This window comes from Sphaeroforma arctica (genome assembly GCF_001186125.1).
Source record: "Sphaeroforma arctica JP610 unplaced genomic scaffold supercont1.97, whole genome shotgun sequence".
Taxonomy (NCBI): Eukaryota; class Ichthyosporea; order Ichthyophonida; genus Sphaeroforma; species Sphaeroforma arctica.
Window position 1 is genome coordinate 119,942 of NW_014040461.1, and position 14,507 is coordinate 134,448.

At 42.1% G+C, this 14,507-nt stretch overlaps 4 protein-coding genes across 4 annotated transcripts in view; 3 read left to right on the top strand and 1 right to left on the bottom strand.

Annotated features, from left to right (window-relative positions):
- The first annotated feature begins 3,233 nt into the window (after positions 1–3,233).
- SARC_02225 (hypothetical protein) lies at positions 3,234–4,463 on the top strand. The gene has a single exon (XM_014304031.1). The coding sequence runs from the start codon at positions 3,467–3,469 to the stop codon at positions 4,202–4,204; it is 738 nt and encodes a 245-aa protein (XP_014159506.1). The 5' UTR covers positions 3,234–3,466; the 3' UTR covers positions 4,205–4,463.
- A 1,816-nt stretch (positions 4,464–6,279) lies between these two features.
- Positions 6,280–7,080, top strand: SARC_02226 (hypothetical protein; the record flags this gene model as incomplete). Its single annotated transcript, XM_014304032.1, has 1 exon — positions 6,280–7,080. Exon 1 carries the CDS (start codon positions 6,331–6,333, stop codon positions 7,078–7,080), a length of 750 nt encoding a protein of 249 aa, XP_014159507.1. The 5' UTR covers positions 6,280–6,330.
- A 7-nt stretch (positions 7,081–7,087) lies between these two features.
- SARC_02227 (hypothetical protein) lies at positions 7,088–7,974 on the top strand (the record flags this gene model as incomplete). Its single annotated transcript, XM_014304033.1, has 1 exon — positions 7,088–7,974. The coding sequence occupies one exon, from the start codon at positions 7,088–7,090 to the stop codon at positions 7,778–7,780; it is 693 nt and encodes a 230-aa protein (XP_014159508.1). The 3' UTR covers positions 7,781–7,974.
- Positions 7,975–8,837: 863 nt separating this feature from the next.
- SARC_02228 (threonine synthase) overlaps positions 8,838–14,507 on the bottom strand; it is a 9,031-nt gene continuing 3,361 nt past the window's right edge. The window contains exons 5-12 of the mRNA XM_014304034.1: positions 14,177–14,314; positions 13,554–13,721; positions 12,584–12,742; positions 12,092–12,175; positions 10,949–11,058; positions 10,217–10,307; positions 9,681–9,731; positions 8,838–9,457 (exon numbers count right to left, since the gene is read on the bottom strand). Coding sequence (XP_014159509.1) covers positions 9,245–9,457; positions 9,681–9,731; positions 10,217–10,307; positions 10,949–11,058; positions 12,092–12,175; positions 12,584–12,742; positions 13,554–13,721; positions 14,177–14,314 — 1,014 coding nt within the window. The 3' untranslated portion in view covers positions 8,838–9,244. The remainder of the gene's footprint in view (positions 9,458–9,680; positions 9,732–10,216; positions 10,308–10,948; positions 11,059–12,091; positions 12,176–12,583; positions 12,743–13,553; positions 13,722–14,176; positions 14,315–14,507) is intronic.

Consider the following 14,507-nt stretch of genomic DNA (forward strand, 5'->3'; position numbering starts at 1 on the left):
TATATATATATATATGATATATATATATATATATATATATATATATATATATATATATATATATATATGTATATATATATATATATATATATATATATATATATATATATATATATATATATATATATATATATATATATATATATATATATATATATATATATATATATATATATATATATATATATATATATATATATACATGTGCGCATATATGTATGTATGTATGCACACATATACATACATATATATATATATATATATATATATATATATATATATATATATATATATATATATATATATATAAATTTATATATATAAACATACATTAACAACCTCGTGAACTCCAGTTGGAAGTTCAAACAGTACACCGGTCTTTACATCCTTCTTTCCCGGATGGTACTCTGACTTACACTCTACTTTAACTGACATGATCTTCCGGCCTCACTTTAATATCTACTAGCTATATAAACTCTCAGTACAGCTCAATACAAACTCGCTATAACGCTCAATTTCCGTGGAGTTTACATACTTATAATGTACTGTACGCACGCGTGTTTACTATAGTGAATATTTTAGCAATGGTGTCGTGTCAGAATTTTCACGGATGGTGTCAATAGTGGGTGTAGGTGGCGAATGTAGGTGGCACTTACAATGGTGGTATATTTAGGTGGCTCTATCTGTAGGTGGCGGTTTAGGTGGCTCTTGCAGTGGTGGCATCAAGATTTCTCCTTTTCCTTCGTATTTAGTCCGTGATCCTCTGCTCTGGGGGGAGAAGGGACTCAGACAGTCAGACACTCGAGAGTCGAGAGTTAAGTCGACACTCTATTTTGTGGGAACAAGAGTACAAGACTCCGCCAAAGATTTTATATATTGAATTATAGGTTCATCTGATGATATGTATGTATTTTAGTTAAATATAGTTTTTGTGTTTTTAAAAAATAATAATATATATATATACAATCATATGAGTCATCACTGTGACTGTGTGACACTGATACGAAATATATATTTAAATATCATGTAGAATAAATACATGCTCTCAGTAACTTAGTCTGAGGCCGAGTCTAATCGGTTATAACAAATTTTCGTAATAGTAACAATAATAGGGCAAATTAAGGCTGGAAATTTTCGAAATGATTCAGAAGGTGTCCTTTCGAGATTTCAGACTCAAATGCACCAATGTAGGGAACGCATAACTCGACATTTCCCGCCAAAGTACAGACTATTTATAAACCTACTCTAAGTGCGTAGCTTTCAATAATTCAAATGCATGTTATAATATATCTAATAAATATATACTACGTCTAGAAAATACAATCTCTGTTCTTTTGTGATACAAAACATATTTTTTAGATGCACTTGAAGTAAAGTATATCACACGGAAGAGAGACGTTTGTACGTTCTATTCTATTGCTGCGTTTAGCTAGGTCTATTACATAAGTGACAAGCATACAAGAAATATACCCTGTTATTAACAGCAGCATTCAAAAGAGGCATCGTAACCGCCCGACCGTTAAACCGCTTTTTTGTTGCAAACATCTTGCATCCAATCGAACATTTTGTGCGGGCTTTCGTGTATCCAATTAGATTGATGGGGATATCGACGGTATTTTACATTTTCTTGGTAATTTTTGAAGTTTACGTAAAGATTCCGACTATAACTTAAAATTATAGCGAAATCAACTATTACAAGAGACAAATTTTGTCTCTGGAAGTTTTCAAAAGTGGGACACGAAATCAATTTTTTATAAATTTAATCGAGCATACTATTGGCTGACAAGCTATGTCGCTCGCCTATATCGTGAAAACTATTATAGTTAACACCCGGCCTGAGACTCAGGCCTCAGTTTTCAGTTCTGCAGTGAAGACTTCTATGTCAATTTAAAAAAAAAGGAAAAAGACTGAACTTCTGAAGTTCTGAAGTCAGAGGTGCGTGAAAGCCTCGTTACGTTCTTGCTGTACAGAATAAACGTTTCACGCTTAACGCTAACGTTAAAAAGTATATGTGTAACGTATATCCGACTGACAATCAGACACAGTATAGGCCTGGAAGATCTTTATATATGCCTGGGAGATCTTTATATATATACGTGGTAACCGTTAGACGAAAACATTAAAATTCAAAAAAAAGTATATGATAAAAGATACGAGCGGCCTGGGGGCTGGCCCTGGGGTCTTGTCATTTATTATGTAAATTTTAAATTAAATATACTGGCCTGATTATCTGAACTTCCGAAGTGGCCCGGCCGCTCTGGCCGCTCGCCCTTCAAAAAAAAGTACAATGGGTTAAAAGTTAAAAAAAAAGACTCAAAAGTCCAGACTCCACTAACCAGTGACCACTCTCTCCCGAGTCCTGTGTCCAGGGTCCAGAGTCCAGAAGAGTCCTCTTCTTGACGGTCGACTGTCGAGTGTCGAGTGTCGACCCACATCGCGCCTTAAATAACAGTTAATGTTAACGCGACTCTCACACTTTCAGACTCTCAGAGTCTCACAGTCTCACTGTCCTGTCTCGCTGACTCTCGCGTCACTGCCGGTGTGTGTACTTGATTTTCTCAAACAATTCAAGTAACCAAATTCCCTAGAGCTCAAGACCAACTGAACAAGTACGCAACCACTTCTCTGGAATTTCCATTTAGTTCCTTTTTAAAAGCATTTGGATTTTTTTAATTAAGAGTGATGAGTCATGACTCCTGCGAGAGATACATAGTGATAGTGAATTAGTGATCCCAGGAGATTAGTCATTAGAGAAGTAGTTTTTCTTTGATGTGTGATGACTGATGAGTCATGACTGATGAGTCGCAGTAACAGTTGGTTCCCTATATTTTTTATTTCCATTTCCAGAATTTTACAACTCTTCGTTTCTTTGTTTTTCTTTTAAAACAAAAGGGGTTTTATTTACTCCGATAGAATATCGTTCGTCCTATGCCCTGTCAGTTACTGCCCTGTGGCGATGGCTATTGGTGATTGGTCCCAGTGACCCACATGCTACCTGGGGCTGGAAGGAAGGCCTGAGACTGGACTCTGGAGTCTGGACTCTGGACCCTGGGCCTGGGACCTGGGCCCTGGGGGTATTTTTAATTTATATAAGGCGAGTTCCGACGTCCAAGGGACTTTCCCGGCATAGATATTTGTTTTTTAAAAAACACAAAAAGTAGAACCAGCGAGGCGCTCCGTTATTTATCTCTTGTTTTTGCTTTTCAAGTATTTATGTACTACTCAAAATAAATAAATCACCCCCCTAACTTTGTTTGACAATGATCTACTGACTATGTACTGGGGGTATTTATCGAATGCGATTCAATGAGGTCGCTATGGAGTTCGTATACTACGAATTTGTTCGAAAAATAGAAGTGTCGCGCTGTGCATGTAAAAGCAACCGTACACTGAACACTGTATCAGTATTCCTATATACCTAACTAACAACTTAAAAATCAATTTACTGTTATATTCAACTTTCAAAATGGTAGCCACAAAGTCTCTACTATGCTTTATCGTCGGATCCATGGCATGGGCCAACACCAATGCCCAACCGCGAGGCGAGCAGTCACTCTGCCGAGCGTTTGTTGAGGAAAACTGCGAGTGCAGCACTGCCACGAGCAGAGAGGAGCGATCAAGCTGTGTTCTCGAGTGTATCACGGGCAATACCGATGGGGAAGAGGTGTGTGCTAAAATGATCGAGAGAATGGAAGCCCGTGAGAAATGCCATGCGTTTATTGAGCAAGAATGCGCCGACTGCACGTCTGACGACCATCAAGCTGAGCATACTTGTGTGCGAACCTGCTTGGAGGAGAACGACAGCGAAGGGCTGTGCGAGATGCGCGGAATGGGCAAAGGCAGAAAGGACGGAGATCATGAGATGGAAGATGGCGAGCATGGACCGCATGGGCCGAGGGGAGATCACAAGCCCAGTGAGGAATGCCGAGCATTCGTCGAAGAGAACTGCGAGTGCGAGATGGACATGGACATGGACATGGAGGGCATGGGTTCGGAAGATATGGAGGAGAGAGAGGAAGGAGATGCCAAGGAAGACACGGAGGGAGACATGCAGAAGCACAGAGGTGGACCCCATGGAGGCCGTGGAGGGCCAAGAATGAGTGGAGAGTTCTTTGAATGTGTGCATGAATGCATTGAGAGTCTTGATTCCGATGGCGTGTGTGAGCGTGAGGAGAAGGAAGTTGAGGCTGACGATACCGAATAGATATACAATCTGCGACTGACTTGCAGGTTCGTTCGTATATATGATGGACTATTGCCTCAGTGTTGAGTGAGCTCGCATCCGCCACCCAACATTTTTGTTCATCTAAGCTACTTCCAATATGATAAAAATAAAATACAACTAAATACATACTTGATCTAAACTTCAGGAGGAATCTGAATTGACAGACAAGTTTGAATTCACCGCCTAATTGATCACATCTAAGACCCAATCGTCATCCACAAACTGATGCCTTGTATAGCAAACCGCGTTAAGACATTGTTTCTATGTACTGTTTTTTTCTAAAGTTTAAACTTGTGCAGAATATATTGTCGAAGACTCAACTGAATATCATTATAACGACCAATTTCTTTTCTATTGACTGCTAGAGTCAGAGGCTTTAAACTAAGACCAAACTATAGAACATTGTAAGCGTACCCCAATCATATGGCCTACCGTTATATTAATTGCGAACCAGGTTGACAGACCAAGGTAGCTCCTGAAACTAGATACACGCGCCACTCCAAGAACTAACAAGGACAGGACGAAAGGGAATACAGACGTGTTTGCGTAAATGTATATAACTATATATACTGTGGTGGTTAGATACTTCAAAACAAAAATGTAACGTATCACTGCTTATATGCAATTGACATTTGTTCTAGAGGTACTAGCATATACACAGCTGCATATATACATCTAACATATGTTGTAGAGGTACTAGCATATACATAGCTGCATATATACATCTAACATATGTTGTAGAGGTACTAGCTTATAATAGGCTGCATATATGCTTCTCATTACATTTGTTCTAGAAGTACTAGCATGAAATAGGCTGTATATATCTAGAGGTACTAGCATGTACGCACTTCAATTTGTATCTTCAATAAATCAATTCTCAGAGTTCTGCACAAGTCTTTCGGCGCCTATGAGGTACACGTTCAATATGTTATACCTTCCTATCCTTTGCTACGGAAACTCCGCCCAGGACGATACCATTATTCAATGTCATGACAATGGGGCACGCGCTGATCAACTCCCACTTTTTTTTCTCGCTTCTTCTGGTTGGCGGGGATACTTGACAAGTACTTGGCAACCAACTTCTTGATTACCTCATCAGCGGCACTTGATAGGCAGCGTGTCTCCAACCGATGAGCTGTGCATGATGTGTAATAGACAGGTAAAGTAGTGTGTATAAACAATTTGGTATCGATTGACCGAGTTCTGTATACGCGCATGAGGTGCGAGTTTGTGTCTGGAAGGATGGCTGGTACATTTTAGCTTATGTGCGGGCATATAACTAGATACATAGTTCGCTGCCACACATGATAGCCATCTTGAACAACGCGGCCGGCAGCATGTATCGTAGGTTTGTCTATATTGCCGCCCTTGGACAACGCGACCAATATGGCATGTATCATAGTTTCTGTATTGTCGTCTAGTGTGCTCTATGTCATCTCGAGGATTCACCAGACAGGTAGTCGCTTGGTCATGTTTGCAAAGCAATGTACTATCCATTGGATATCTCGTAGTTGGCGTATACTCATCCACAGGCTCACGGCAAAAACGCATGACCGTAGCTGCAGGCGCACGATGTCAAAAAAATTAATGAGCCCATTCAGAACCGGATGTGAAAGTTTACACACACACAACCAACAATTTGACTCCGCTAATATGGCGTGGATGTGGTTGCGCTAACGAGAGATGCTAGAGGCATGTAGTATCGTATGTGAAATTTTCGACTTCCGAGGGACTCACCCGACATAAAAGCTGAGGGGCGCACCCTCATTTTTTTTTAACGTGTTATTATTACTTGTTTGACCGTGATCTAAATTCAACGAGGTTGCTATGGAGTTCGAATACATACATGTACACGGTGACAGCCTGACAAGTCGGTAATTTTTTTTTCAAAACAGAAAGTGTCGCGCATTATGACTTGTTTGACAGTGATCTAGATTCAACGAGGTTGTTATGTAGTTTGAATCCATACACGCGGTGGCAGGATGGTCAAATTTGAAATAGTGTCGCGCTATGTATAAAAGCAAAAACCGGACACGGAATCCCATACCAGTATTCCTATATACCAAAGTAACAACAAAAACCATTACAAACTGCAACTTTTCATAATGGTAGCCACAAAATCCCTATTATGTTTCATCGTTGGGTCAATGGCCTGGGTTAACACCTATGCCCAACCACGAGGCGAGCAGTCACTCTGCCGAGCGTTTGTTGAGGAAAACTGCGAGTGCAGCACTGCCACGAGCAGAGAGGAGCGATCAAGCTGTGTTCTCGAGTGTATCACAGGCAATGTCGATGAGGAAAATGTGTGTGCTAAAATGGTCGAGAGAATGGAAGCCCGAGAGAAATGCCATGCATTTATTGAGCAAGAATGCTCCAACTGCACGTCTGGGGACCATCGAGCTGAGCATACTTGTGTGCGAACCTGCTTGGAGGAGAACGACAGCGAAGGGCTGTGCGAGATGCGTGGGATGGGCAAAGGCAGAAAGAACAGGAACATGACTATGGATGACCTTGAAATGGTTGATGTCGAACAGCATGGTCCGAATGGGCCGATGGGAGATCACAAGCCTAGTGAGAAATGCCGAGCATTCGTCGAAGAGAACTGTGAGTGCGAGATCGCCATTGACATAGAGGGAACAAAGGAAGGTGATGCCAAGGAACACGCAGAGAAAGACGTGCAGAAACACACAGGTGGATCCGACGAAGGCCATAGACAGCCTGTGCCCCATGGAGCTGACGGAGGACCACGCAAGGGTGGGGAGGTCTCTGAGTGTGTGCATGAATGCATCGAGAGTTTGGATACCGATGGTGTGTGTAAGCGTGAGGGAAAAAACGGAAAACATGACCGTGGTTGACGAAGAGATGTATGATGGTGAGCATGGCCCGAATGGACCGATGGGAGAGCACAAGCCCAGCGAGGAATGCCGAGCATTCGTCGAAGAGAACTGCGAGTGTGAGATCGCCATTGACACGGAGGGGGCAAAGGAGGGCGATGCCAAGGAACACCCAGAGAAAGACGTGCAGAAGCACACAGGTGGATCCGCCAGAGGCCATGGAAAGCCTGTGCCCCATGGAGGTCACGGAGGGCCAAAAAATGATAGTGAGGTCTCTGAGTGTGTGCATGAATGCATCGAGAGCCTGGATACTGATGGTGTGTGTAAGCGTGAAGGAAAAGGCAGAAAGAACGGGAACATGACCGTGGTTGACCAAGAGATGTACGATGGTGAGCATGGCCTGAATGGATCGAGGGGAGAGCATAAGCCCACTGAGGAATGCCGAACATTCGTCGAAGAGAGCTGCGAATGCGAGATCGCTATTGACATAAAGGAGACAAAGGAGGGCGATGCCAAGGAGCACTCTGAGAAAGACGTGCAGAAGAACACAGGTGGATCCGCCAGAGGCCATGGAAAGCCTGTGCCCCATGGAGGTCACGGGGGACCACGCAAGGGTGGAGAGTTCTCTGAGTGTGTGCATGAATGTATTCGGAGCCTGGATACTGATGGTGTGTGTAAGCGTGAGGAGAGGGAACAAGCTGAGGCGGTCGATTCGGAATAGATTCACGGTCTTCAACTGACTTGCTGGTTCCTTCGTAATACGTGGAGAATTGCTTCAGCATTGAGTGGGGTCGCACCCACTACCCAATATTGATGTTCGTTTTAGCTACTCCCATCATGTGTATAATTAAATCCAACAAAACAAAGACTTGTTTTAATCTTCTGGAGGAATCAAAGCCAACAAAATCAAACTGGTGTATCACGAACCGCGTTGAATCATTGTTTCTGCAGCTCGGCTCAGACTTGTGTAAGTTGAGTCATCGTAGTCTCAAATTAACATTATTATTCCGATCAAGTGCGTGGCTATTGTACATTTAGGAGCTCAGATGATTTATGGCACGGTCGGACCTTAGAACACCGTAAGCTCTCTGCAACCATATAGCCAACCACTGGGCCGATAGACTCCAAGAATGCTTTGAAAATGTGCACTCTCTTATCGGCTGCTTCTAGAACCAGTGGGGACAGGACTAAAAGACACGCACAGTACACGTTTGCACGCATCTTTATATACGGTGGTAGTCTTTAAACTCACAAAAGAACGTAGTAGAGTATGCTTCTAGTAGTACTAACATATAATAGGCTGCATGCATGCTTCTTATTTCATTTGTTCTAGAAGTACTAGCATATAATAGGCTGCATATATGCTTCTTATTACATTTGTTATAGAAGTACTGATATATAATAGGCTGCATGTATGCTTCCTGTTACATTTGTTCTAGAAGTACTAGCATATAATAGGCTGCATGTATGCTTCTTGTTACATTTGTTCTAGAAGTACTAGCATATAATAGGCCGCATGTATGCTTCTTATTACAGTTGTTATAGAAGTACTAATAAATAATAGGCTGCATGTATGCTACTTATTACAGTTGTTATAGAAGTACTAATAAATAATAGGCTGCATGTATGATTCCTATTACATTTGTTATAGAAGTACTAATATATAATAGGCTGCGTGTATGCTTCTTATTACATTTGTTATAGAAGTACTGGCATATAGTAGGTTGCATGTATGGTTCTCAGTACTAGAAGTACTAGCATATATTAGGCTGCATGTACACTTCTTATTGCATTTGTTCTATAAAGGTACGAACATGTAACGCATTTTATTTCACATCTTCAGTAAATGAATTCTTAGAGTGCCGCACAAGTCCTTGGGCGCGTATATGGTACGCGCTTAAAATGTAGTACATTCGTAACCTTTGCTGGTCAAAACAAATTGGGGTTGACCGCAAGTACATAGCGAAAGGTCAGAGCCTAAGGCGCTCGCTCTCATTGTCGAGTTCATAACAGGCTATACAGCGGCAACCGATTGAATTGTTCGTTTAGGCATTTGCGAAGACCAATAAAGAAGTATGCACATACGATACCACACAATTACAAACCTCCACACAGCTGTAACAACTGAAAGGTAAGTCCTTATTATTGATACGGTATTCAATTCTAAGTTATAGCAAGGGCGGCTTTACTTCTTTGTAAAGTACTTGAACGCCGAGTATACGACGAAAGCTCCGCCCAGGGCGATACCAATATTCGTTGCCATGGTAACGGGGCACGCGCTGATCAGCTTCCACCCCTTGCTCTGCTTCTGGTTGTCAGGGTTACGTGACGAGTACTTGGCCACCAACTTCTTAATCGCCTCCTTATCAGCGGCACTTGATAGACAGCGTGTCTCCATCTGATGCATGGTGTGTGAGTGCGTAACAGACGGTTAGAGTGGTACTTATTTATGAACAATTTTGTGCAGTATCGATTGGCAGAGTGATGTATACGAGTAGGGGGTGCGAGTTTGTGTATGGAAGGATGAACATAACAACCGGCCAAGTGTAGCCAGTACGCGCAGTGGTAGTAGTATCACACCAACTGAGTGCTTACAGGTACTAACAGAGTCACGCACATACCGTTTTGCACGCTTCGAGAGGGCCGGGGAAGACTGGATCCTGGCCGATAGCCTGCATGTGTGGAGGGTGTAGTAGTGTGTGAGCGTCATCGTTGCAACACTCCAAACATTTATGTATGGTATGGACAATATGATGACTCTATTTATATACACAAACCACTCATAGGGACCATTCAGGTCATATATATATATATATGTACTACAAGATCAGCACGATTCTTGTAACAGCGGGTTGTTGGTTTATTATAGTATGCTTTGTACACAAACACAAACCACATATACGAACATGACCAAACACAAACATATAAGACAGTATCAACAAGTGCGCACAACACTAGTTCAAGAAATTAACTAGTTACACTGATGTACACAACATATCCTGTACACAGCCACATACCCTACACCCATATATATATATATATATTCTGTTCACGACCACTTGCACAAATATTAACATGACCAACACCTCATATAAGCACTGTCAACACGCACAACGCTGGAAGATTTTAACTGGTTATGCCGAGGTACCCAGCATACCCTATGCACAGCCACATCAAATTTGGCTGGGTGGGCCGTTGCCAAGGTGATGGCAGCGGCACTGCCCTTCTTGAGCACCTTCTTGTATGATCTGCGGAGAAATGCGAAAGATGAAGAATATCTATAATTAGATTACAAAGACACCTACAACCCTGCAAAGACACTCAGCACACGACATATGAACAAGTACTTGGAAAGTACTTCTGGGATGCACAGACAACCACACGCGCCATGTGAACAAGCACGAAGACAGTGGCTTTGACTTTGCAGGGACGGCCTAGAAAGGTCTCCGTCTATGAATGGACTTAAACCCTACACCCTACAACAAATGGACAAGCGGACAGAGCTACTGTAAGGGGTTTAGGGTTTCATACGAATTTTATGTATGGACTCCCAACTGTATCTATATCTGAGAGGGGGTTGGGAAGTAAGAGTTTTAGGGTAAACCCTAAGCACATTTAACACAGTAAAGTTCACTTTGGCCAGGAACTAGTACATTTACATATGCACACTGACAAACGAGATATATATATATATACATAAGATATATATACACAGAACATCAAATACATATACATCCGGACACACACACAAGCGTGGATGCACATAGAAAAACCACCTACAACATACACAGGATAAAAAAAAACACTCACACATAACAAGTAAAGGATACAAAACTACAAACACACGAATACACACACGTGCTATAGTGATGTACACACTGCCACATACGCATCGGTGGTCTCGTTGAGGTGCTCGTCCATGGCGTGCAGACCACAGGCGGTGTGTGGGCAGGCGATGTAGTTATACTTCTCATGGTACTTCTTGATGGCCGTTAGAATCTGGGGATGTCGCAAATGCATTATTTGAGATGCACATTCAAGGGATATGTCGTAAATTCACCATACATATAGACAAACATACATACATACATTAAAACATATGAATTCAATTAGGACGCACATTCAAATTCGCAAATTCACTATATATATACACACGTACATATAATCTAATTAGAGATGCACATTCAATAGATACGTCACAAATTCAATATATATATTCATACATGCATACAAATAGACTAATTATAGGTACACATTCAAAAAAATGTCATAAATTCAGTATAAATATGTATATACATACATACATACGTACATATAAACTAATTAGAGATGCACATTCAAAAGATATGTCGCAAATTCACTATGTCTATAAATATAGGTACATATATATAAATTAAATATTTGACATGCATATTCAAGGGATAGGTAGTAGATTAATAATATGAGGTGTGTATTAGACACAGAACATTAAAGGATCAGTGCGATTGATCGACGGAAGGATGTTGGATGCGCCGGCACGTGTAGAGTGAAACGAGACAAACACACAAGCAAGTGTTAGCCCAGATGTGTATATACTATACAGCGACAGATGTACACACACACACAATATATATATATATATCTATATCAACATATACACAGACGCAACTTCTACCTTCACACGCCCCACATTTCACGTTCTCGTGTTCACAGAGCTTACATAAGGGTTGATCAGACCTCTACGCCTCGCTGCAAACACAGATACGGATCACAAACACATCCGTAATGTGTGACAACACACACGGAAGTATAAGTACCGTGAGCATAGCCATACACACAAGTGCGGTGGAGAGAGTGAAGATACGCCGTATGTATACATTACGTCCGTATATACAATACGTATGTATGTATGTATGCATGTATGTATATATACATTACGTATGTGTGTATATGAGTATGTATGTATGCATTTTTGTTTATATACATTACGTATATGTGTATATGAGTATGTATATACGAGTATGCATGCATGAATGTATGTATGTATGTATACCTGTAGCTCGTTGCAGTTGTTGGACATGAAGGAGTCCTTGACCTTCTGGTGCTCTTCAGGTGACACCGACATCTTGCCTTTGGTCTGCGCACGAAGGAGAAAGAGAACGGTTTAGGAGAAGTAGAAAGGGTTTAGAAGGAGAAGGAGAAACGGGTACACACACACACACATATATATATACCTTACATACACACACACGTAACTATTTACACATAAGCATTTGTGTAACCACATGTGTAGTTTGCACAGCATGCACCATATCCACACCGTCTTGTCACGTGTCACGTGCCACTTACACGCCTCCCGTCGCGTACCATTTACATCTCAGTGCACAGAGACATCACATGCAACCTGTACATAGATAGTCTATTCCATAGTGCGTGAAGAGAGAGAGACACACACACACACAGAGAGGGTCTATCTCTGGGGATAAGCCAGCCTCAAAATAGGCCTTTACGCTCAAGCAACGCCCAAGCCCATGCAGCAGCGTACCTTGAAGTCGCTCATCCATGCAGCCACCTTGGCGGTGTCGTTGTTGGCCAAGTGCAGCAGATAGCGTTCAAAGTTGGAGGAGATCTGGATGTCCATCGCGGGCGCTATGGTGGGCTCTACGGCTCTGACCTCCTGCTCAGCCGTTTGCACAAAGCGGTGCTACAACGGAGGGGTAGGGGTAGGGGTAGGGTAGTGAGACAACGTGTGGGCAAGGTGTATGCGTGTAGGGTGTAAGGCAAGAGTGGTGTGGGTGTAAAATGTATGCGTGTAGGGTGTAAGGCAAGTATGGAATGGTGTAAGGTGTGTGCTTGTAGGGTGTAAGGCAAGTGTGGTGCGGGTGTAAGGCAAGTATGGAATGGTGTAAGGTGTGTGCTTGTAGGGTGTAAGGCAAGTGTGGTGCGGGTGTAAGGTGTGTGGGTGTAGGGTATAAGACAGGAGATGTGTATGTATAGAGTACAGGTGTTGTGAAGGCGGCTTAGGCCAAACCAGAATACGGTAGGTGATTAGTTGAGAAATGCTACGTTTGAGGTCGATGTGAACTTGCCTGTTAGAAGCACAAGCATGAGCATACCACGAACTCGTACAACTAAGTAGCAATAAGCGAATACACACACACGCACACACAACACACATATATATATATTATTATTATTCATTTATACATACCAGGTATCGTCTGAGTGGGAGACAATGGGCAGCTGAGTGAATAGATCCAGTAAACTCATATACTCCAAAGCAAACTATGTAGATCCATACACAGACTCGCCGAGATGCTCAAACATTGACTTACCAAGATATCATTAATGTCGGTAGCAATGTTCCATATATACATTTCCTAAAACCATATTTTCATATACACATAGACCCAACATAGACCTACCAAGATGTCATTAGAGTTGGTGGCAATGTTCCATATATACACCACCTAAAACCCTATCTTAATATACACATAGACCCAACATATACCTACCAAGATATCGTTAGAGTTGGTGGCGATGACCAGCTGTGTAGGTAGACCCATCTCGGTCGCGTAGAAGCCCGCCAGAATGTCTCCGAAGTTTCCGGTAGGAACGACGTATGTGAGTGTGGGCAGGTTCTGCATGTCGCTGCAGTCCAAAATTTGCGACATTTGGTCGTTCTAAAAGATAAGCAACAGAGACAGAGTCAGTACCACGCTACAATTTGCGACACTTGGTAGTTCTAAAAGATATGCAACAGAGACAGGCAGCAATTTGCGACAAGATTACCAAGAAGCCAATCAAAAGAATAGCACACGCCTGATTTGTATGTCTCTACACGACATAACTATATAAACACGTTGTGAGCCATGAAATACCTGCTTCAGGTACTAGAAGTAGCTGCTGTAGTATTATGTGATCTGTGCTACACGCCATAATTATATTAACATGTGTGAGCCATGACATACGTGCTTCAGGTACTGGAAGTAGCTGCTGTAGTAGTACGTGATTATAACTATATTAACACGTGTGAGCTGAGCCATACCTGCTTCAGGTACTAGAAGTAGCTGCTGTAGTAGTATGTGATCTGTGCTACACGCCATAACTATATTAACACGTGTGGGCTAAGCCATACCTGCTTCAGGTACTGGAAGTAGCTGCTGTAGTAGTACGTGATCTGTGCTAGGATTCGTGCCCAGTTGATGGAGTTGACCGCCGCCAAGTCGTAGGTGGTGTTGAACTGCTTATCGGAGAAGCACTCCTTGACAATGGCCTACAGTACCACACAGTAACAGGTAAGTGAATAGTGTGTGGTTTGTGATGGAGTGTGGCATTAACAAACAACAACTGAGTTTGTGATGCGTGCTATGCAGTCGCCTGCCTATAAACATTCACACACGACAAACAGCTGCACAGCTCAATGCATTCTAGTTTATATGTCCGTTATATATATGTGTGCACGCGTA

Coding starts and splice junctions, on each gene's coding strand:
- SARC_02225 (XM_014304031.1), top strand. CDS start 3,467: ATGGTAGCCACAAAGTCTCTACTATGCTTTATCGTCGGATCCATGGCA.